Below are 23,509 nucleotides of genomic sequence, written 5' to 3'. Positions count from 1 at the left end.
CTTCCATATTCTTTTACCACACATTATTCTTTTAAAATTAAACGTAAATTATTTAAAATGTTGCCAGAAATCTTTACAAAAATTTAATTTCAAAATCTTTCAAAATTATTAAAAAGCTTCTTAATTTTTTTCGAATTCTTCAAAATAAGTTTTTCCAATAATTTAATTTTTCTTATTTCTTTGAAAATGCAAAAAAAATACTTCCCACTGTGAAACAATTATTTACCATTTAAATGTGTTCTTCTTTTAAGAATGTTCAGAAGCATTTAGAAATAAACTTTTGGATCAAGTTATTTATTTGTATTTCAGAAGATTTCCAAGTATTTTAAAGGATTTTTAAGAAATTGCGATCGAGTTCAAGGTATTTTATAACCCAGTGGGCACAAAATTTGGTGACGTCTTCACGACATCGTTACGACATCTTTAGGACAGTTTTACGACATCCTATGTCCGTGTCATTTCGGTGTTTTGCGATAGCGTAAATAAAAACCATATAAAAAGAAGGTTAAATGAGGAGATTTTTCACAGAAGTAGGAAAATATGTTCTTTTAGGTAAAATTAAAATGGATACTATATTAAATTCAATTTCAAACGCTTCAAAGTCCTATAATTTTTAGTCAAAATATTTCATCTTTAATAAAATATATGGATTTTTAACCAAATTGTTGAATTTTCAACCAAAAAGATAGATATTCTACATTTGAAAGAATTATTTTTTGACCAAAGAGATAAATTTTCAACTAAATAGTAAAATTTTTAATTGGAATAGTTAAATTATTTGTTTACAACATTTATTTTCAGCAAAAAAAAATTTGTACAACTGAAGAGATGAATTTTCAATTAAAATTATGAATCTGAAAAAATGCATTTTTAACAAAAGAGTTTGACTTTTGACTAAGTATTTGATTTTCACGACATCGTTACGACATCTTTAGGACAGTTTTACGACATCCTATGTCCGTGTCATTTCGGTGTTTTGCGATAGCGTAAAGACATCGTCAGATCATACGACATGTTTACGATATCGTGAAGACACCTTAACGACATGGACATAGGATATCGTAAAGTTGTCGTAAATATGTCGTAACGATGTCGTAAAAACGTCGTCAAATTTTGTGCCCACTGGGAATATTTCAAAGGATTTCAGTAATTTATAGGATTTTAAAGACTTTCGATCAGGTATTTTAATGAATTTTCCAGGATCTCAAAGGATTTTTATGCAACGTAATTTATGTATGGTCCCTTTTAGTCAAATATAATTTTTTTATTAGTTATTTTAAAAAATCAGTTTTATCTTATGCAACTGTTATTATTGCTGGGCCCTCGGAATGTAGGCATCTTGCTAGGTGACGTCATTATTTGAAATACATAATACGTAATTTACATGGATATGCGTACAGAACAGCACTAAAGCATGTATTATACGTAAATAACCCTCTGGAGTTACGCAAATTACGCTAACTGACAGATAATAAGTAATAAAGTGCAAAACATTTGCAATTTTTGATCATAAATCATTCATTAAACCGGTAAACAATGCATAATTGTATTAAATTATTAATACTAGTTATTTCGATCTGCAAAAGAAGCTTCAGCACTGAAATTTGTAAACCGAAAGTTGGTGAGTTTAATTTAATCCCAAATAAATATGAGGTTAGTATTCCTAATTCGAGGTTCACAAGAGTGTTAAAAACATCCGGAAAAAAATGTTTAATGAATTATCCAGGAAATGTAATTTGAAGAAATGTCAGAGACCTGGAAAACCTGGAAACGTCAGCAAATATGTTTGGTTATGGTAAAGTCAGAGAATTTTTTCCAGAGTTAAAATTAAAATGGATTTATACTTATTTATGAGTGAAAACCAAAAAGGGTCAAAATTTTTATTCTACAATTTCAGTATATAGATAACGAACAAAAGCAAAATTTTTCAGGAGAGCGAAATAACATTCTGTAAAATCGAAATCACAATTTAAAGATAAAACAAAAGTTTTCTCCCGAGCTGAAATATTTCTAAATTGAGGAGAAAAAGTACTGAAAAAAATCTTGCTCCCGAGATATTGACTTGCTAAATTGGGAGAAAATAAGGTTGATTAGAAAAAGTTGACCGATTCCGAGTAAATCATTCAAGAATCTGGAGGTTTAAATTTCATGGTTTTTGAAAATCGTGTTGAGATAGCGACTAAAGATCTATTTTCCAATTTTTAAAAATTATAAAAACTTGCTCCCGAGCTATTGGGAGGCTGATTAAGAATAAATCAGTTTTCATCAAAAAAAATTATTCTATTTCGGAAAAATAAAGATTTATTGTGAAAGTATCGCACTGTGACAGACGATTTTTCGTTTAAAATTCCTTAAAAAGAGATAAGTTATATTTTTTGTAATGAATACACGATAATGAATTTACGAAATAACGTTTCTGATTACAAGGCAAAAAGATGAGTCAAAAACCATACAAAACTGGATTTTTGTAGCATATTAAAATTAAAAATTTCAGGTTGGAACTTGATACTTTGGCACTGATCAAAGTTGTAAATAGTTATATTTAAGGACTTTTTCTTTGATAAAATAATTATTTAATTATTTTACTGCACTTAAAAACTTTTAGGAGGGGGAATTTCGTCAGAAAAAGGGAAAAATCTGGTTTGAAATTACCAATCTTTTGATTACTAAATTAAAAATGATCTTTTGAAAAAATCCTTTTAACAGAATATGTATTTGAATTTTGAAAAAATGTTATTCAAAAAGCTTATTTTCGAAAAAAATTTTGGTCATATAGTTCTGTACTGCAACCCTTCAATTGTAGTTTTAAACCATTTTTATTTAATAACAATCTTTTGGTATAAAGCATTTACGATATTTTTTAAATCAGAAAAACAATTAAATCTGCTTCTCGAGACTTAAAATATCAAAATTATTTCAAAATTATTATTCTATATAATGCAATTGAATAAACAAATAATTACCAATATATTTACAAAATCTAATTAAATATTTTTTAAATACATTTTCAAACATTTTTTTAAAATAAATATTTATCCTATATATTTACAGAATGTGGATAGATTTTTAAAAATGGTAAGATATTTCCAAAAATCTTAAGATTTAAAATTTTTTTAGGAGATTTGAAACGATTCCAAGAAATTTCAAATATATTTAAATCATGTAAAAGGGTTTCAAAGGATTTCATAGACTTTCCGAAGATTTTCATTATTTTAAAGAATATTCAAAGCTTTTCAAGGTTTTAAGGAATTCAAAAAGATGCTAAACATGTTAAGACAGTCCTAGGAATTTCCAAGATTTAAAAAAATTTGAAGGAATCTCGATACATTTCAAAAGATCTTTAAAATGTTTTAAGGAGTTTTCAAATGATATTAAATATTTTATAGAACTTCATGAAATTTTCAAGAGTATTGAAAAATTTCAGGGGATTTCAAAAGCTTTCAAATGATTTTGATTCAAAGTATTTTAAAAGATTCCAAGGAATTTTCAGTAGATTTCATTCATTTGAAGGATGTTCAAAAGATCTGTAATACTTTAGGGTATTAAAAAAAATTCCTAAAAAATTTCAAGAGTTCTGAAAACTTTCGAAGAATTTTAAAGGATTTGAAATATTTTTCGGTGTTTAAAAGATTTCAAGGAATTTTCAGTAGATTTCGACAATTTGAAGTGATGTCAAAGGATTTGAAATATTTTAGAGTATATTAAAGTATTTCTAGTAAATTTCAGCAAAATGAAGGAATTTTAAAGATTTTTTAAGTATTTTTAAGAACTTCACGACATTTTCAAGATTTTTGATAAATTTCAGGATATTTAAAAAGCTTTCAAACGATTTTGATTCAAAGTATTTTAAAATATTCCAAGGAATTTTTAGTAGATGCCAATCATTTGAAGGTATTTCAAACGATCTGAAATACTTTAGGGTATTCGAAAATATTTCTAAGAATTTCCAATAGATTTCAATAAATTGAAGGGATTTCGAAGGATTGGAAATTTATATATTAGGGTATTTTAAAAGATCCCAAGGAGTTTCCAAGAGCTTTACAACATTTGAAGAAATCTCAAAGCATTTCAAATGATATGGAATATTTTAGGATATTTAAAAACAATCCTAGAAAGTTTCAAGAGTTCTAAAAAGTTTCGAGGAATTTTAAAGAATCTGAAATATTTTTCGGTGTTTAAAAGATGTTATGGTATTTTAAGAGAATGCAAGATAACTGAAAAAACATTTATTAATAAATAGCGTAATTTGTGTACTTATTAGGGTGTTCTATGAAAAATCCCCCTAAAAATTGATCCTTTTGTTGTCAAATTGTCCCCTGAATTTTGACAGAATTAAAAAATATATATTTATGGGTGTTTCAAGCCCATGTTTTAATTTCCACTGTTAATTAATTATTTGACTTTGTAATACAAAAGAAGCAAATGCATGTCAAAGTAAAACAATCAATTAATGCCGTCGGCAATTAAAAATTTTTGTTGTTGAAAATGGGATTGAGAGGGTCCTAAATATTTTTTTTTATTCTAAGAAAAAGCTGGATTATGTATTTTACTAAACATAAAAAAATAGATATATTACACAATAAAATAAGCCATTAACAACGGCAAAAGAAATAATTTGCAGGGGAGCCCTGATAATTCCAGGTAAACAATTTCGCGAGTTTATTATAAAGAATGTTTTTTTCAGTTCTTGTAAATATCTAAATTTGAAAGAATAATATTAAATAGTACTGTAAAAAACAGTTATTGTATTTTACGTATGAATATCCATATGTAAAATATAATAACTTTTTTCCATTTGTGAAAGCAATTTAATTAAAGGATAAATCATTTCATAATCGTTCAAGTTTCTAGGGATGTGATTAATAGGTATGATTTAGAAAGCTTTGACAAATAATAAAAACATAATTTATCATTTCTTAAATTTGTTCCTAAAATCTAGGAATTTGAAAAACAGCTTGAACGAATTTTTGTTTTATCGTCATATTCCTCGAATTCAGTGAGTTAACATATTAATATTTTGAATCCAATATGTTTTATAAGTGAATAAAAACCATATAAAAAGAAGGTTAAATGAGGAGATTTTTCACAGAAGTAGGAAAATATGTTCTTTTAGGTAAAATTAAAATGGATACTATATTAAATTCAATTTCAAACGCTTCAAAGTCCTATAATTTTTAGTCAAAATATTTCATCTTTAATAAAATATATGGATTTTTAACCAAATTGTTGAATTTTCAACCAAAAAGATAGATATTCTACATTTGAAAGAATTAATTTTTGACCAGAGATAAATTTTCAACTAAATAGTAAAATTTTAAATTGGAATAGTTAAATTATTTGTTTACAACATTTATTTTCAGCAAAAAAAAAAATTTGTACAACTGAAGAGATGAATTTTCAATTAAAATTATGAATCTGAAAAAAATGCATTTTTAACAAAAGAGTTTGACTTTTGACTAAGTAGTTGATTTTGAAACCAGAGTATATGAACTCTTAACGAAAAATGTAATGATTGATATCCCAATAAAAAAATTTAATTTTAAATAAAAAACAGTTGAATTTAATAAAAAATGATGAATTCTCAATGAAAAGATTAATAAATAATCAATCAAAACAGATTTTAATTATAAATAAAAAACAGTTGAATTCAATCGAAAAAAAAAACGAATTTCCAAATTGAGAGATGAATGATGAATCTTCACCAAAAAAATTAATTGAAAAAAAGTGCTTAACTTTCAACCAAGTAGTAAGTAGTAAGTAACCAAGTAGTAGTTCTTAACGAAAAATGACATTTTTGATATTCCAATAAAAAATAGATTTTAATTTTAAGTAAAAAAAATAGTTGAATTCAACCGTAAAAAAACTAATTTTCAATAGGAGTTGAATTTTCGAATAAGAAAGATTTTTCACTCAAAAGAAAAAAATGTCATCCAAAGTTTTGAATTTGAAAACAAAAATATTAATTTTCTTAGAAATAGGTCAATCAAAAGCTAATTCTAACAATGAAAAAAATATATATTATTTAATATTGTGTTACAATTCAAAAAAATGTAAGCATGCTTTCGAACAAATTTCCTGACTTAAAAAGAATTCCCTGACATTTCCAGGTTATTCCAGATATATAATAATTAGCTGATAATTCCAGGTTTTTCAGGTTTTCCAGGTGAGTTTAACTATTCCCTAATTTATAATTAAAGCCAATGAAATAATGTTGTGGGGTATAGAATCAGAATATCTTTAAAACATGCGATGTGTAATTTAAAAAAAAGATAAAAATTATACCTGTAAAAATCTGCAAATACGTCGAAAAAGTCTGCAATTGTCAGAGACCTTTTTTCCCGAATTTAAATTTAAACCCTGCTTGCACTAGATTTTACCACATTCAGAATTACGCACATACCCCTTACTCAATTATGTTTATATATTTTGAATTATTTTTTGACATTTTCAATATTTAATCATAATATTTTCGCAGCTATAATAGGTGGAGGTATCGGAGGCGCTTCCGCCTCACACTACCTTACTGATTTGTTCAAAAACAATTTGAAAATTGATCTTTTTGAACCTATCAAACTGGGTGGACGTTTGGCAACGATAGAAATTGGTGAAAACGAATATGAAGCTGGCGGTTCTGTGATACATCCGAGGAATAAATATATGCAATATTTCGTGAAACTTCTCGGTATAAAAATGATACGGATATATTTGGCGCCATCTATTCTTTTGTAAATAATTAAATTTGATTATAAATTATGCCCTAGGGCTAGAGAAAAAAGATCCTGGTGGAAGTTCCATATCGGGAATATGGAACGGAGAGAAATTCGTTTTCACAGAAAGTAAATGGGAGATAGTTACTTTGACAAAAATGATTTACAGATATGGATTTCAACCGATCAAACTCAATAGGTACATTTTTCAAGATATTGAGACCTTCGTTTGATTAAAGATAAATTTAGAAAGAAATAATCATGAAAATTTTTCCACTTATGAGCCATAGATAAAATCGTTACCAATTTTAGTTTTTTTTACGGATTGTATGTTTATAAATTTTTTAAAATAAAATTATTAAATTTAATACGTAACACTTTAAATTTCTAAACTTTCAACCCGAAATATTTTGTATTTTGATCAACAAATTGAAAAAAAAATTGAAAAAATTTCAACAAGAAAGATTTTTTTTTAATTATCCAATTTTTAACAAAATAAGTGAGTTTTCAACTTAAAAATAGATTGAAAGGATAAGTTTTCATAATTATTAAATTAAATAAATGAATTTTCATTCATAAAAATATCAGATTTTATCAAAAATGAAAAAGTTAAATTTTCGATTAAAAAAGAAATTTTAACAAGAAAAAATTAATTTTATACAAAAACGTTATATTTTGACAAAAACATTATTTTTTAACCACAAAGATTCATTTTCTACCAAAAGGATGAAGTTTCAAGAGAATGGTTGAATTTACAACTTAAAAAGATTTCAGTCAAGAAAAATTAATTTTAAACAAAATAGCTTTATTTTAACCAAAATGATTCATTTTTTTCAAATTGTCCAATTACTAACAAAATGAGTGCATTTTTAACTTAAAAACATTTTAAAAAGATAAGCTTTCACAAAAATGGAATAGTTAAAATTTCGATAAAAAATGAATTTACAACCAACAAAAAATTACTTATTAACATAAAGTTAAAATTTCAAACAAATTAATTAATGAAAAAGAATAATGTATAACCGTTGATATTTCAACAAAAAAATTGTATTTTTAACCATAAAGGAAAAATGTTCAGCCAAGAAGATTAAATTTTTACCAAGAATGGACGAATTTTCAACAATATACATGAATTTTCAACAAAATAGTTTATCTTTCAACCAGAAAGATTTTTTTTTTAATTATCCAATTTTTAACAAAATTAGTGAGTTTTCAACTTAAACAGATCGAAAGGATAAGCTTACACAATTATTAAATTAAATAGATGAATTTTTAACTACAGAAATATCAGATTTTATCAAAAATGAACACGTTAAATTTTCGATTTAAAAAAAAATTTGTAACAAGAAAAAACTAATTTTTAACAACTTTCAACTACAGAAATATCAGATTTTATCAAAAATGAACAAGTTAAATTTTCGATTTAAAAAAAATTTGTAACAAGAAAAAACTAATTTTTAACAAAAAGGCTATGTTATAACAAAAACATTAATTTTTATCCATTGAGATTTATTTTCTACGAAAAGAAGGAATTTTCAAGAAAATAGTTGAATTTCCAAGTTAAAAAATTAGTTTCCAAAGAAAATAGAATAATTACATTTTCAATAAATAAAAAATCAATTTTCCGTCAAGAAAAAATTAATTTTAAATCAAAAGATGAATCTTTAACCAAGAAGATTAAAATTGTATCAAGAAAGAAAAAATTTAACAAAATATGTGCATTTTCAACTGAAAAACATTCGTTTTCACCAAAAATGGAATAGTTAAATTTTCGATGAAAAAAACGAATTTACAAAAAAAATGAATTTCAACAAAATAGCTATTTTTTTAACCAAAAAGATTCATTTTTTTAATTCACCAATTACTAACAAAATGAATGAATTTTAAACTTAAAAACAGATTAAAAACGCAAACTTTCATAAAAAATGGAATAGTCAAATTTTTGATTTAAAAAAAATTAATTTACTACCGAGAAATAATTAATTTATAACAAAATAAATTTGATAACATTTCCACTTAAAAAGATTAGTTTTCACTAAAAATAGAATAGTTAGACTTTCAATTTAAAAAATAAATTTTTAGCCAAGAAAAAATTAATTTTAAACCAAAAATATTAATTTTCAACCAGTAAGATGTATTTTCAACTAAAAGAATGAATTTTTGCCAAAGAAATTAAATTTTAAATAAAGAAGATGATCAAGAAAATGATTACATTTTCAAATAAATAATAGGATTCTTACCAAAAAAATATAATAGTAGCTTTACCAATAAACAAATTAATTTTTACCCGAAAATATAGTTGGATTTAAGTTATAAATGTCATCTAATAGCCATCAGGCCACTTCCATTTGGACTACATCACTGATTATAAATAACGAAATAATTATAAGAAAATTTCCACACAAAAAAATCTTCTCTTATATTTCAGATACGTTAACTGGATCTTGGATAATTTTGACAAAATATACGATTTTCATGAGAGTGGTGTAGCATTTGAAAATGTATCTTCATTGCTCTACGCTTTGAACCATGATTTTCCTGGTCTTTTAAATATTTCTCTGAAAGATCATCTACATAATCTCGAGTTTTCGACACTATCAATAGATGAATTGGCTGAAGCTACATTAGTCGTAAATTACAATCAAGAAACTAACGTTCACAGTTTCGTAGGCCTTGTTTCCATAGCAGGAGCAGGTTCAGATCTTTGGTCCATTAAAGGAGGAAACAAAAAGGTAAAACATTGCTTAATTCAATGCAGATTTTGACCAGAAAAGCCGACTTCTTAAAAAAATAGTTTAATTTTAAACCAGATTTTTTAGTTTCCAAATAAAGAAGATAACTTTTTAACCAAATAGACAAATTTTCGATCAAAACGTTTATTTTCAATCAAGAGAGATGAATTTTCAATAAGGTAGTTTAATTTTCAACCACAAGCACAATTAATTTTTAACCAAAAAGTTGCAATTGCAATCAAATCTTTGAACTTTTAACCAAATAGTTGAATTTTCAGCCAAATAGTTAAAATTTCAGGAGAAAAAGACAAATTTTTTAGTAGGAGGTTAAATTTTCTAATAAAAATAGTTAAATTTGCAAAGAAAAACTTAAATTTTTCACTGATAAAATTAATTTTTCAGTAAAAAAATGTATTTTCATTTTTTTTTAAACTAATTTTCAACAAAATAGTTCAATTTTCCAGAAATGATATAATTTTTCCAACCAAATAGACGAATTTTTAACAAACAAAGATTTTAACTCAAGAAAAAAAAGTACATCCAAATTGTTGAAAATTTAAGACAGAAGACGAATTTTCTGTAAAACGGATAAATTTTCAGTAAGAATGTTAATTTCCAAGCAAACAGTTGCATTTTTAATTAACAAAGAGAAATTTTAAAAAAGAAAATTAGTTTTTAACCAAATGATGAACTTTGAACAAGAAAAAAGAATAATTTTTTAACCGAAGTAATTGAATTTTCTATTAAAAAACATCAATTTTCAACAAATCAGTTTATCTTTTAACCAAAGAGATGAACTCTTAACGAATAATGTAACACTAGATATTTCAACTAAAGGAATTTTAATTTTTAATGAAAACACTTTAAATTAACCAATGTCACTGTCAAAAAAATAAAGATGATTTTTCAACGAATAATATTTTAATAGATATTCCAACCAAAGGGATTTTAATTTTAAATAAAAAACAGTTTAACTCAAAAAAGATTTTTCAACAAAAAAATTAATTTCCAATTAAAAATATGAATTTTCGAGTCAGAAATACGAATTTTCTATAAATAAAAGTTTCTCAGTCAAGAACGGAAAAAATTTCAACCAAATTGTTGAACTTACAAGACAAAATACGAATTTTTTTGAAATAGTTGAATTTTCAAACCTGAAATATTTTCAACAACAAATTTATTTTTCAAACGAACAGTTGCTGTTTTAACTAAAAAAGAGGAAATTTCAAATAAAAAATATCAGTTTTCTACCGAAAAATACGAAATCTAAGCTAACACATTTTAATCAAAAATCACTTTTAAACAAACTAAAAATGAATTTCCAACGAAAAGAGTAAATTTTCAACCAATGATATAAATTTTCAATTAAAATGTTGAATTTTCTAACCAAAAAGACGAATTTTCAACAAATAAAAATTAGTTATTCAGAAAATACACAAAAATGGCATCCAAATAGTCAACTGTCATGGCAAAAGACGACTTTTCTGTAAGAGACATTTGAGTCCTCAACCACCGAAGAATAATTTTCAAAACCAAGAAGATTTGTTTTTAACCAAAAAAGATCAGGTTTGCAACAGAAAAGGAAGTAATTGAATTGTAATTAATAAAAAATTTAACCCAAGAAAATACTAATTTTCTACAAAATACTTAAATTTTCAACCAAAGAGCTGAATTTTCAACTAACATGACATCATGAATCTTCAAATGGAATAATTAAATTTTCAATAAAAAAAAATTAATTTTCAACCAAAAAAAAACTAATTTCCAACCAAAGAAATGAGTTTGCAACGAATAATATGAATAATAGTAATAATAATGTAATCGTAAATATTTCAGCCAAAGGATTTTTAAATTGTTATAAAAAGAAGTTTAATTCAACCCAAGAAAAGTCGAAATTTCATTTGAAATGATGAATCTTCATAAAAAAACACGATTTTTTAACAAAGTGTGGATCAACCTTCAACCAAACAGTTCAATATTCATCTAAAAAATACGAATTTCCAACAAGATAGTTGAATCCTTAGCCAACGAAGATTAATTTCCAATCGGACAATTGCATTTTTACCCAAAAAAGATTAAATTTCTACTAAAACAGCTAAATATTTAAACCAAATAGACAAAATTATGAAGAAACAGTTAAATTTGCAAGAAAAATCAATATTTTTGTATTTCTTTACTTTTTAACAAAATTGTTGAATTTTCAACAAATTTTTTTTTTTTTTTGAATTAAGAAATATTTAAAGTGCCTCTTACAAAAGTTAATCACTATTTTTAAATTTCAGGTTCCCGAAAACCTGATACGTAGAAACAATCTGGTCAAAGTAATTCCCTCTGGTGTAGAGAAAATACGTTTGGTTTTGAAAAATGAGAATTCACTGCAATATGAATTATTCTACAGGAACAAAGGTAAAATAGGAAGACTTACGAATAATTTTAATATTATTTTTAATAAAAATTATGAGCTGAATTAAAAACAGTTACAGGGAACCCAGACTTTGTATCGGACTTTTACGACATTGTCATAATTGCAACACCATTAACAGTTGATCAAGAATATCCTATCAAATTTGAAGAATTTCCTCCAGAGACACTTTTCCACTTTCCCGGAAAATATCAAACAACTGTCGCTACTTTCGTTCACGCGAATTTGAATACGTTTCATTTTGGATTAGAAGATGAGATCGACGCTGTTTATAGTTGCAATCCGAACTTTACAAATATTAGTTCTGTTGGGAAAGTAGATTCTGTTTCGGAACCTAAAAAAGGAACTTTAAAAACCTGGAAAGTCTTTACAAAAGAAAATATGACACCAGCCTTTATGAATAAAATTTTTTCCCAGGTATTTATTTTTTTTTTAATACCAAAACTTCCTCCCTTTCAACTCAATAAAAATGTAAAAAAGTGCCCCTTTCAACTTAGAAAAACTTGAAAATGAAATGGTTAAAAATAAAAATGAACCTTTTTCAATTCAAAAAAAAAATATTGTGAATAAAAATTCCCCCTTCAATACATTTAGGAACTTTAAAGTATTTTTTTGTATTTTTTGCCAGCACAGGGCAGGAAAACCAGGAAATTACCGAAAATTTTTTAGATAGTGAAAACCTGATAAATTTCAGTAAATTTAATTTTGACCGGAAATTTTATAATCATTCGGGTAATTTTTAAATCTTTTACTTAACAAATTTTACATTTTAGCTCTTCATTTTTATTCGTACAAGTTCAATTTAAGGAACTTTAAAATACAGTTTTGTTGACATAAACAATTCAAAACAATTTAAAAGCGTAGAAATTTGAAAATTTTTTAGAAAAAAATGTAAGTTGACGAACAGTAAATATAAATAATTGATTGTGCAAGTCGATTCTAAATTTGTAAAAAAAAATTAGAGATTTTAACGTTTAAAATTCAACCTTTTTAATTCGAAAGTCTTAGTAGTTTAACAGATTTAAACGTCTTATTGAAACTTTATAAACTATGTTCAATTTTTTATAAATTTCAAATTAATAGATTCATACCTAAATGTTTTTATTTAACTTCAAATTCTATTCAAATATTGTTTCAGTCTAAAATGTTTCATTTTCAACCCATTTATTTTCAAATTTTGTAATTCAAAAAAAAAGAACAAATGTATAATATTAAGCAATATTTGACTTATTATTTTAAACGGGCAAATATAAATTAAATATCAAAAACTAAACAATATGAAACTCAGTTGTTTGAAATAGAAAGCCTTGCATCCTGGAAATTTCAGTGCTAAATTAAACTTTGAAGTCTCAATTTTAATGTATAAATAAAAACGATACAGTTATTAATTTGAATCGACTTAAAATTTAAATAATAATTACAAGGGTTTATGTATAAAAAACGTTTGAATTTCTCAATGTAGTTTTAAAAAAGGCGAAAAAGATTTTGGTGTTTATTTTTGCCTGAATTGGAGGATGAACTTTTTTGTTTTGTATTTAGCCAAGTCGGTTAAATTTGGAATATTAATATTTTTATTGAATCTGAAATAAGAAAATTGTGGTTTCTAATATTTGTTAATTTTTCAGAGGAACATTTTATATTTTTAAGATTTTTGTCGGCCTGAAAAGGGCGAAATTTTGGTTTTCAATCTCTGAATTGGAAAAAACTATTTTTTTATATTTTAAATAACCATGGAATTTAAGGGAAGAATTTTCTTTTTTTCTCGATTGGAAGAAGGAAATTGTTTATACTGTACTGTTCATATTGTTTATACACTTTGATTAAGTTGGAAGGGAGAACATTTTGGGTTTTACTTTTTTTTTTTAATTGGAAGAGGAAAAGTGGTTTATTTTTTATATTTGAATAGAGATCAGAGGAAGGAAATTTTGTTAATTTATTTTTTTCGGAATCGGAAGAAGCCATTTGTTTAAAGCAAAAAAGGTCTTCTTCCAAGGCTTTTCTTGTTTTTATCATTTTTATTCATTTGGAATTGATGAGATCTTGGTTATTTATTTTTTTTTTAATCGAAGAGACTATTTTTGTCTTTTTAAAATATTAATTGAATTTATGAAAAAAAAATTTTTCTGAATTTGAAGAAGGAAATATTTTATTTTTAACATTTTGGTTGAGATGGAAAGGAGGAAATTTTAGGTTTCAGTATCTTATGAATTAGAAGGACAATTTAAAAAAAATATCTTTATTAAGCTGGAGGGAAGGGAACTTTAGTTAAAAATTTTTTCTGAATTGTAAGAAGCCCTTTTTTTGTTTTCATCATTTTTATTGCATTAGAAAGGATGGGATTTTTTCTGAATTGGAAGACTATTTAAAAATATATATTTATTGATTTTAAGAGAAGAATTCCTTTTTTTCTGAATTTGAAGAAGGGCATTTTTTATTCTTAACGTTTTTATTGAGTTGGAAAGGAAGAAATTTTGTTTTTCAATATCTTATGAATTAGAAGGACAATTGAAAAAATATACATCTTTATTAAGCTGGAAGTAAGGAAACTTTTGTTTTTAATTTTTTCTGAATTGGAAGAAGCCCTTTTTTTGTTTTTAACATTTTTATTGCGTTTGAAAGGATGGGATTTTCTCTGAATTAGAAGACTATTTTTCAAAAATATTTATTGAATTTAAGAGAATAATTCCTTTTTTTCTGAATTTGAAGAAGGACATTTTTTGTTCTTAACGTTTTGATTGAGTTGGAAAGGAAGAAATTTTGATTATCAATATCTTATAAATTGGAAGAACGATAATTTTTTTTTGAACATTTTTATTCAGTTGAAGGGTAAAAAATTTTCATTTGTATTTTTTTCTGAATTAGAAGAAGCCCGTTTTTGCTTTTAAGATTCTTATTGAATTTGACGGGATGAAATTTTGGTTACTTTTTTTTGAACTGAAAGAAACTATTTATTCTATTTAAAGTATTTATTGAATTTAAGGGAAGTATGTCCTTTTTTGGGAAATTTGAAGATGAAAATTGAAAAAATATATTTTTTTTTTAATGAGTTGGAAGAGAGAAAATTTTGATTATCAATTTTTTCTTCATTAGAAGAGGCATTTCTTTTGTTTTGAACATTTTTATGGAATTGGAAAGGAGGAAATTTTGGTTTCTAACATTTTATGAATTGGAAGAAATATAATTATTTTGTTTTTAACATGTTTATTGAATTGGCAGGGAGAAAACTTTCGTTTTCAATTTTTTCTGAATTGGAAAAACCCATTTCTATCATTTTTATTTAGTTGGAGGGGGTTTTTAATTTTTTTAATTGGAAGAGGGGAATTTGTTCATTTTTAAGATTTTTGTAGAATAGGAAGGGACGGAAAGTTATTTTTTCCTGAATTGGAACAGGCAATTTTTTAGCGTTTGTAATGTATTGAAGGGGGAATATTTATTTACAATATTTTTTTCTGAATTGAACAAGGTTCTTTTTTATTTTTAAAAATTTCATTTTCAAGTTTTTCTAAGTCGAAAGGGGCACTTTTTTACATTTCTATTGAGTTGAAAGGGAGGAAGTTTTGGTATTAATTGTTTTTCTGAATTGGAAGAGGCCATTTTTTCTTTTTAACAGTTTTAGATGCAGATGAAAGGTGGTAACTTTTGACTTCTAATTTTACACTCAATTGGAACAGCAACAGGTTCTATCTTTAACATTTTTATTGATTTAAGTTGAAATTACGTACATTATTATTATATTTATATAATTAATTTAATTAAATTCGTAGTAGTGTTAACGACTTTCGTTTATTTGAAGGTAACCCCCAACCTTGAAATAAACGAAAGTTGTTAATATTAATATTTCTTCCAATTCATAAAATGTTGGAAACCAAAATTTCCTCCTTTCCGACTCCATAAAAATGTTCAAACCAAAAGAAATGCCTCGTCTAATTCAGAAAAAAATTTGAATTAAAATGTCCTCCCTTCCAACTCAGTCAAAATATATTTTTTTAATTGCCTTCTTCCAATTTCCAAAAAAGGAAATTCTTCCCTTAAGTTCAATAAATACTTTAAATAGAAAAAATAGTTTCTTCCAGTTAAAAAAAAATAACCAAAATATCATCTTTTGATATTTAATTTCACACCCAACTGAAACAGGAACATGTTCTCTCTTTAAAATTTGTATTGACTTTAGTTGAAATTATTTATATTTATATTATTATATTTATATTTATATAATTAATTTAATGAAATATGTTGTAGTGTTAACAACTTTTGTTTATTTCAAGGTAATCTCCAACCTTGAAATAAACGAAACTCGTTATTATTAATATTTCTTCAAATTCATAAAATGTTGGAAACTAATATTTCCTCCTTTCCAGCTCCATAAAAATGTTCAAACCAAAAGAAATGCCTCGTCTAATCCAGAAAAAAAATTTAATTAAAATTTCCTCCCTTCCAACTCATTCAAAATATATTTTTTTAATTTCCTTATTCCAATTTCCAAAAAAAGGAAATGCTTCCCTTAAATTTAATAAATACTTTGAATAGAAAAAATAGTTTCTTCCAGTTCAAAAAAAGTAACCAAAATCTCATCTTTTGATATTTAATTTTACACTCAATTGGAACAGGAACATGTTCTATCTTTAAAATTTTTATTCATTAAAGTTGAAATTATTTATATTTATATTATTACTATATTTATATAATTAGTTGAATTAAATCCGTAATAGTGTTAACGACTTTCGTTTATTTCAAGGTTGGAGATTTTAAGGTAAAAAGTTGGAAAGCCGCCTATCCCCGATATTCTACGGAAAATCGCTTTGATAGATTCAAACTTCAGGAAGGTCTTTACCACGTGAATGCGATAGAATGGGCCGCGAGTGCCATGGAAATGAGCGCAATAGGAGGAAGAAATGTTGCCATATTAGCGTACAAAGACTTCACTAAAAAATGCTCAAGTTACGAAACAGAAAGGAAGACAGAAAAGGCTCATTCTTCAGAATTGTAATTTGTTTTGCATAATGCATGCAAAAAATTCAATTTTTTTAATCTAGTCTTTAAAGTGCCTGGACAATGTGAATGTTTAAATACGAAGTGCAAAGAACACACTTGGTGATACAGTGTGATAATATTAAATGTATGATTTTTTTATTTTGTAGAAAATCAACCTCTAAACTGTGAATCAAGTTTGGGATTCAGAGTGGAGACAAAACTGCGCAAATATTAAATAGTATTATAAAACTTGTGTTAATTATACAGGATGAAAGGTATCGAACAATTTAGTGAAATTCTTTAGACCTCAGGGTGGTTGACCGAGAATTTTTTTTATAAATATTCATTAAAAACGTTGAGACTGTCTCAAATTAAAAATTAAGCAATTATTTTTCTTTTAAACTTGTTTATTTTTTAATGCATGGGACACATTTTTTTCAACCAGGAGCTGTCCCGGATTTTTTGTTTTCAAGATTTAAGTGGCCATCCTGGGACCTATAGAACAATTTTTAATCTAGTAGAAAAATTATGCTTAAAACTTAGAGATTCCAATATTCTTGATATTCGTGTATAATAGTGGAGATTAATAAATCTTAGGTATGTAAAATTAACTGTTTTAAATCAAATTCCTCCATTTTCGTTATAGAAAATTCATTTTTTTATGAATTCAACTGTTTTTGATTGAAAATTAAAATAAATTTTGGTTGAAATATCAACTATAAAATTCTACGTTGAAAATTAATTTTGTTGTTGTTAAAAGTTCAAAAAACTTGGTTAAAAGTTGAAGTACTTTATTAAAAATTAATTTTTTTAAACAAAAATGCAGTGCCTTCTGAATCAGAAGAGCCCATTTGTTTGAAACAAAAAAGTCTTCTTCCAAGCCCTTTCTTGTTTTTATCATTTATTCATTTAGAAGGGATGAAATTGTGGTTATTTTTTTCTGAAATCGAAGAGACTATTTTTTTTATTTTAAAATATTAATTGAATTTAAGGGATTTTTTTCTAAATTTAAAGAAAAAAATTTTTTATTCTCAACATTTTGATTGAGTTAGAAAGGAGGAAACTTTCGTTTTTAATTTTTTCTGAAATTTGAAGAAGCCCTTTTTTGTTATCATTTTTATTGCGTTCGAAAAGATGGGATTTTTTCTGAATTGGAAGACTATTTTAAAAAATATTTATTGAATTTAAGACAAGAATTCCTTTTTTTTTGTGAATTTGAAGAAGGACATTTTTTATTCTTAATGTTTTCATTGAGTTGGAAAGGAATTCAACTGGTTTTGACTTCAAATTAAAATACGTTTTGGTTGAAATATCAAACTATAAAATTCTACGTAGAAAATTAATTTTGTTGTTGTTAAAAGTTCAAAAAACTTGGTTACAATTTGAAGTACTTTGTTAAAAATTATTTTTTTAAATAAAAATGCAGTGCTAGTCTTTTTGGTAGAACATTAATCTAAAACGTAGAAAATTAACATTTTTGTTGAAAATGCATCACTTTTATTGCAAAATTTTTTCAAAAATTAACTTTCTTGTTGGAAATTCATATTTTCAAGTTGAAAAATCAACTGTTTCATAGAAAATTCGCCTTTTTGTTGAGCAAATAAATTTTTTTTGTTCGACAATTCAACTTTTTTTTTTAAATTTGTCTTTTTCGAATAAATTTAACGTTATTAATTAAAAATTAACATATTTTTTGCTTTAAATATCAACTGTTATATTTTACTTTAAGAAATCATGTTTTTTGTTATTAAAATTAACTGTTTGATTTACAATTGAAATAATTTGTTAAAAAACATTTTGTCGCTGTTAAAGATTCCTAATTTTAGTCGAAATTTTATCTAGTTAAAAAATCTAGGTAAAAAAATGTACCTATCTTGTTGAAAATTCATATTTTCGGGTTGAAAAATCGACTGTTTCGTAGAAAAATCGTCTTTTTTAAATTAATTGAAATGTTCTTCATTTAAGATTAAATTTTTTTGACTTAAGTATCAACTATTATATTTTTTGTTGCGAAGTAATCTTGTCTGATTGGAAAATTAACTAATTTGTTAATAATTTAAGTTGCTGGTAAAAATTCATCATTTTAAATATTCAACTCTTTGGCTAAAAGTTGAACTACTTTGTTAAAAATATATTTTTTGGTGGAAGATTTATTAGTTTAATTCAAAATGTAGCTATTTTCTTGAAAATTTTCTAAAAGATTCTTTTTTTTTTTGTTAAAAACGAATTTTGTTGATTTCAACATCAACAATTATACTTTCCGTCGAGGGTTCATCTTTCTTGGTTGAAAGTTTAGTTATTTGGATAAAAATTGAACTATTTTGTTTAAAATGTATTTTATTAGTTGAATATTTATAGTTTTATTCGAAAATTCATGCCTTTGGTTGAAAATGTTCTTAATAATACTTTTTTGTTAAAAATTAATCGTTTTAACTGAAGATTCAAATATTTGGTGGAACATTCCACTTTGTGGTTGACAATTGAACTTTTTTTTAATGAGTTTTCATATTATTGAGTTCAAAAATCAACTTGTTCGCCGAAAAATTCTCTTTTTAATTTGAAAATTTATCTATTGTTTTTGAAAAGTCAAATATTTTATTGAAAAATCGTCTTTTTCAAATCCATTTAACTGTTGTTGACTTACAATGAAAATATTTTTAAATGAATGTTGAAATAATTGGCTAAAAGTTGAAAAACTTCGTTAAAAATTATTTTCGTGAGTAAAAATTTCATTATTTTAGATGATAATTCATGATTTAGTTGAAAAGTTTAGTAAAAAATTCTTTCTTTTTCTTTTTTTATTCATTTTTGTATGAATTTTGTTACTGGAAATGTAACTATTCCTGTTGAAGATTTATTTTCTTCTGAAAGTTTATATTTTCGGGTTGAAAAATCAACTGTTTGGTTGAGAATTCCTCTTTTTTGTGAAAATAAATTTGCTGTATTAAAAAATTCAACTATTTTGTTGAAAATGTGTATTTTTTAGATTTATTTAACTTTTTTAATTCAAAATAAAAATATTTGTAGGTTTAAATATCAACTATTCTATTTTTGCGGAGAATTCATTTTTTTGTTTTTATAAAAGTCTAACTACTTTGCTAAAAGTTGAACCACTTTGTTGAAAATAATTTTTCTGGCTTAAAGTTTCATAATTTTAGTTGAAAGTTCATCATTTGGTTACAAATTTTTGAAATTAATCTTATTTTTTTGTTCAAAATTATTATTTTTTTATTGAAAATGTATAACTGTTCCAGTTTAAGATGCATCGTGTAAATTGAAAATTTATCTATTTGATTAAAACTGTAACTATTTTGTTGCTAATTCATTTTTCCAGGTCATAAATTCAATTGCGGTAAAAAAAATCAATGGTATATTTTAAAATGAACCTTCTAGTTCAAAATTCATTTTTTCGGTTGAAAATTCAACTACATAATTTCAAAAAAAAAATCAATTTGAAAATTTGTTTTTTCTTGTTAAAAATTAAACCTTTTGTTTGTAAATTCCTCTTTTTGGTTTAAAAATTAATCTGTTGTGTTTAAGGATTGAACTATTTTGCTGAAAATTCGTATTTTTTAGATTAATTTAACTGTTCTCAATTCAAAATGAAAATCATTTTTTTTAAAGTGCAGCTGCTTAGCTAAATCTTGAACTACGCTGTTAAAAATAAATTGTTTGTTGATAATGATTTCTCATTTTAGTTGAACATTTATCTTCTTTTGTAGAATATTAATTTTCTTAGTTGAAAGTTCATCTCTATGGTTACAAAGCAACTATTGTTTGCTTAAAAATTTATCTATTTTGTTGAAAACGCAATATTTCTACTTGAAATGTTAGGAAAATGAAGTATTTAAAATTGAATTTCTTCATTTTATTTAAAAGAAGCTATTTACCTATTTTCATGAAAATTACCTTATTTTCCCCGTTTTTAGAGTATTCTGTCACGTGAAACATTTAATTAGTTCATAAAATTTTCATTTTTTGTGTAAAACAATTTATTGAGAATCTCTAGCGAATGTTGATTTTACAAATATTTCTTGAATAGAGAGAGCAAAAAACTCACCAAAGAAGAATCTAAGACCCATTTTCCAGTTTCTACATCTCAAGAGTCACTCGAAAATACGACACTACCGAGATTAATGCGAATCTTTATTTATGCTTTCGAATAAAAAGACATTATTCACCCCAAGACTTTCAAAAAACACTGCCTCCAAAAACATGAAAAAATACCGAACTCTCGTCAAAATAAACGAAACCGATTAAAAATGATTTCGAAGAATTAATTCGAAAATAACCTCACTTTCAAAAAATTCGTAATTCAATAAATACGGCAAAATTTCGCGAAAGGACCATAAATTTGATACCGAAATGGGCCATATTACTCTCAAATAATTCAAATTTGATCGATTTTCTCGAAAATATTTCCGTTGAGAGTGTTTAAAACGATAAAACGAACCGCCAGCGAGTTGAGCTCCGTCTATTGCATCGTTCTGAACGAAACTGTAGAATAAGTCAAACGAACTGATCATTTCAGATATACACATTTTAACCGATTATATTATTTAAAATTTTTTCAGAATCTAAAGGAAAAAATTGGTTTTATTATCTAAAGACATGTAATTTTATTATATTAAACTGTATTGTTTTTTGAGAAACTTACGAAACTTGTAAAAAGTAAGACGTGAACTTGACTAACTTATTCGAATAATCTGCGCCTGCGCATGATCCCTGAAAATCCGCGGGTAATTTGAACCCTGGTCTCATGGAGAAATGAAATCAAATTATAATTAAAAGGTCAGGGAAAGCCAGGAAATTAGGGAAATGTTAAGACATTTTATTTATGAGGGAAAGTCAGGAAAAATCCAGGTATTTAAAAAAAAAATCTTGTGAAAATCAGGGAATTTTTCTTACTTTAAATAACTGAAAATGATAATAAATTTGAAATTTTAATTTGAAATTTTAATTCGAAATTTTTTTCTTCTTTTTTTTAAAGATTCTATGTCAAAAATGATACAAGATTAATTTAGATTCTGGTCTTTAAATAGTAATGGTCAAGTAAAATAGAAAATTGGCCAGGAAAAAATTAGGGAACTTTGAAAGTTTAGTTTTGCCTTATATAATAATTTTCTTGGTAAATTATTTGTTTTGTATTTATATGCCTTTTTCAGTTTCTCCCTCCTATCTATCATATTTTTAGTATCAAATTTAATTATTTAATTAAAAATTCAACAATTTTGTTTAAAAGTGATCCTTTTTGGTTGAAAACTCGATTGTTTTGTTGAAAGTTTGTCTTTTTGCGTTGAAAATTGAACTATTTTGACAGAAAATTCAAGTTTTTGTTGAAAAGTCGACTAATATCTTTCTTGCTTGAAAATTGAACTGGTTTTTTGATAGTTTGTATTTTTTGTTTAGAAAATTTATCTTTTTATTAGAAATTTAATCTTTTCCTGATAAAAATAAAACTGTTTGGTTGAAAATTAATCTTCTTTGAGTCAGAATTCTACGTTAGTTTTTTTGCGTTGAAAATTCAACTATTTTTGCAGAAAATTTAACTGTATAATGAAAATTCATATTTAGTGCTAAAAATTCGACTGAAATCGTTTTTGTTTAAAAAATCAACCAATTTTTTTATCATTCGTAGTTTTGCTTAAAATTGCAACTTCTTTAGTAGAAATTTCCTTTTTTTGGTTCAAAATGCAACTATTTGCTTAAAAATGAACTTTTTGTCAAAAATTAGTATTTTCCGGCTGAAAATCCAACTGTTTTACAGCAAATTTGTCTGTTCGCTTGAAATTTCAACAATATGGATGAATTTCTCTTTGATTGAAAATTTGTCTGCTTTGTTAAAAATGTAACTATTTACAGAAAATACGACGTTTGGCTTGAAATTTCGACGGTTTGGATGGAGTTCTTTCATTCTTTACTTATCAGTATTTATTTGTTGAAAATGTGTGTTTTTGGTTGGAAAATTCTGTGCTGAAAGTGCAATTATAAAAAAAAATTATAATTCATGTTTTTATTTGTAGTGGGAACAATATTTATAGATGAAAGAGGATTAGAAAAAATATTTTGTTTATTCAAACGATCAGGACTTTTTTTAGTGAAAATTAAACTTTGTCATACTACGTCGAAAATGTATCCTTGTTAGTTAAAATTAAACCGTTTGGTTAAATACTGAAAGAAAAAAATTTTTTTTGGTTGAATTAATTACTTTTTTATAAAAAAAAATACTTTGGTAGAAACTTGGGTAAAAGTTCAACAAGTATGTTAAAAATTCCTTCCTTTAGTTAAAGATAGATAGATATTTATTTATTTTTCAGCCCAACGGCCTTGAAAAATTGGACTTGGTTTACATTTCTTTTTCTTATCCATCCACTCTTGCATTCGAGGATTTTTTTTTACAACAAAAACAAAAAAGAATCTCTATATGGATTAATAGTAACAATAATGGTTCTCTATACACTCATATTATACATTTCTCTACTTATCTAGAGTTAATTACATCCTCTTTTCGCTTTTCCAAAAGTCTTAACCAATTACACACATTCTTATTACCTGCCCTACCATTTAACATTTTGTCAATTTCTAAATTTGGTCTATCTATTAATTCGCAGTCTCTAATTAAATGTTCCAGTGTACCTTTTTCTCTTTTACATAAAGCGCACATCTGACTTCCTTCG

General features: G+C 25.1%; 1 protein-coding gene across 3 annotated transcripts; it reads left to right on the top strand.

The window, feature by feature from the left end:
* The first annotated feature begins 1,469 nt into the window (after positions 1–1,469).
* Positions 1,470–17,439, top strand: LOC117176186 (prenylcysteine oxidase 1-like). 3 transcript variants are annotated; one of them, XM_033366288.1, is made up of 8 exons: positions 1,470–1,621; positions 6,476–6,682; positions 6,762–6,906; positions 9,136–9,439; positions 11,722–11,845; positions 11,932–12,278; positions 16,597–16,844; positions 17,000–17,439. In XM_033366288.1, exons 1-8 carry the CDS (start codon positions 1,537–1,539, stop codon positions 17,019–17,021), a joined length of 1,482 nt encoding a protein of 493 aa, XP_033222179.1. In that variant the 5' UTR covers positions 1,470–1,536; the 3' UTR covers positions 17,022–17,439. The 3 variants fall into 3 exon arrangements, with proteins under 3 accessions (XP_033222179.1, XP_033222178.1, XP_033222177.1); XM_033366287.1 differs by having other exon boundaries at positions 11,923–12,278; XM_033366286.1 differs by having other exon boundaries at positions 11,917–12,278.
* The last annotated feature ends 6,070 nt before the right edge of the window (positions 17,440–23,509 follow it).

The sequence above is a fragment of the Belonocnema kinseyi genome, chromosome 7 (genome assembly GCF_010883055.1).
Source record: "Belonocnema kinseyi isolate 2016_QV_RU_SX_M_011 chromosome 7, B_treatae_v1, whole genome shotgun sequence".
Lineage (NCBI taxonomy): Eukaryota > Metazoa > Arthropoda > Insecta > Hymenoptera > Cynipidae > Belonocnema > Belonocnema kinseyi.
Note: the sequence above shows the minus strand (reverse complement) of the source record. Positions and strands in the feature narration are given on the sequence as shown.

Excerpts from the sequence above, each read along its gene's own strand:
- LOC117176186 (XM_033366286.1), top strand. The coding sequence starts at position 1,537 with ATGCATAATTGTATTAAATTATTAATACTAGTTATTTCGATCTGCAAA. Across the intron at positions 6,683-6,761 it reads ATATTTCGTGAAACTTCTCG|GGCTAGAGAAAAAAGATCCT; the intron begins GTATAAAAATGA and ends ATTATGCCCTAG. Across the intron at positions 9,440-11,721 it reads TTAAAGGAGGAAACAAAAAG|GTTCCCGAAAACCTGATACG; the intron begins GTAAAACATTGC and ends TTTAAATTTCAG.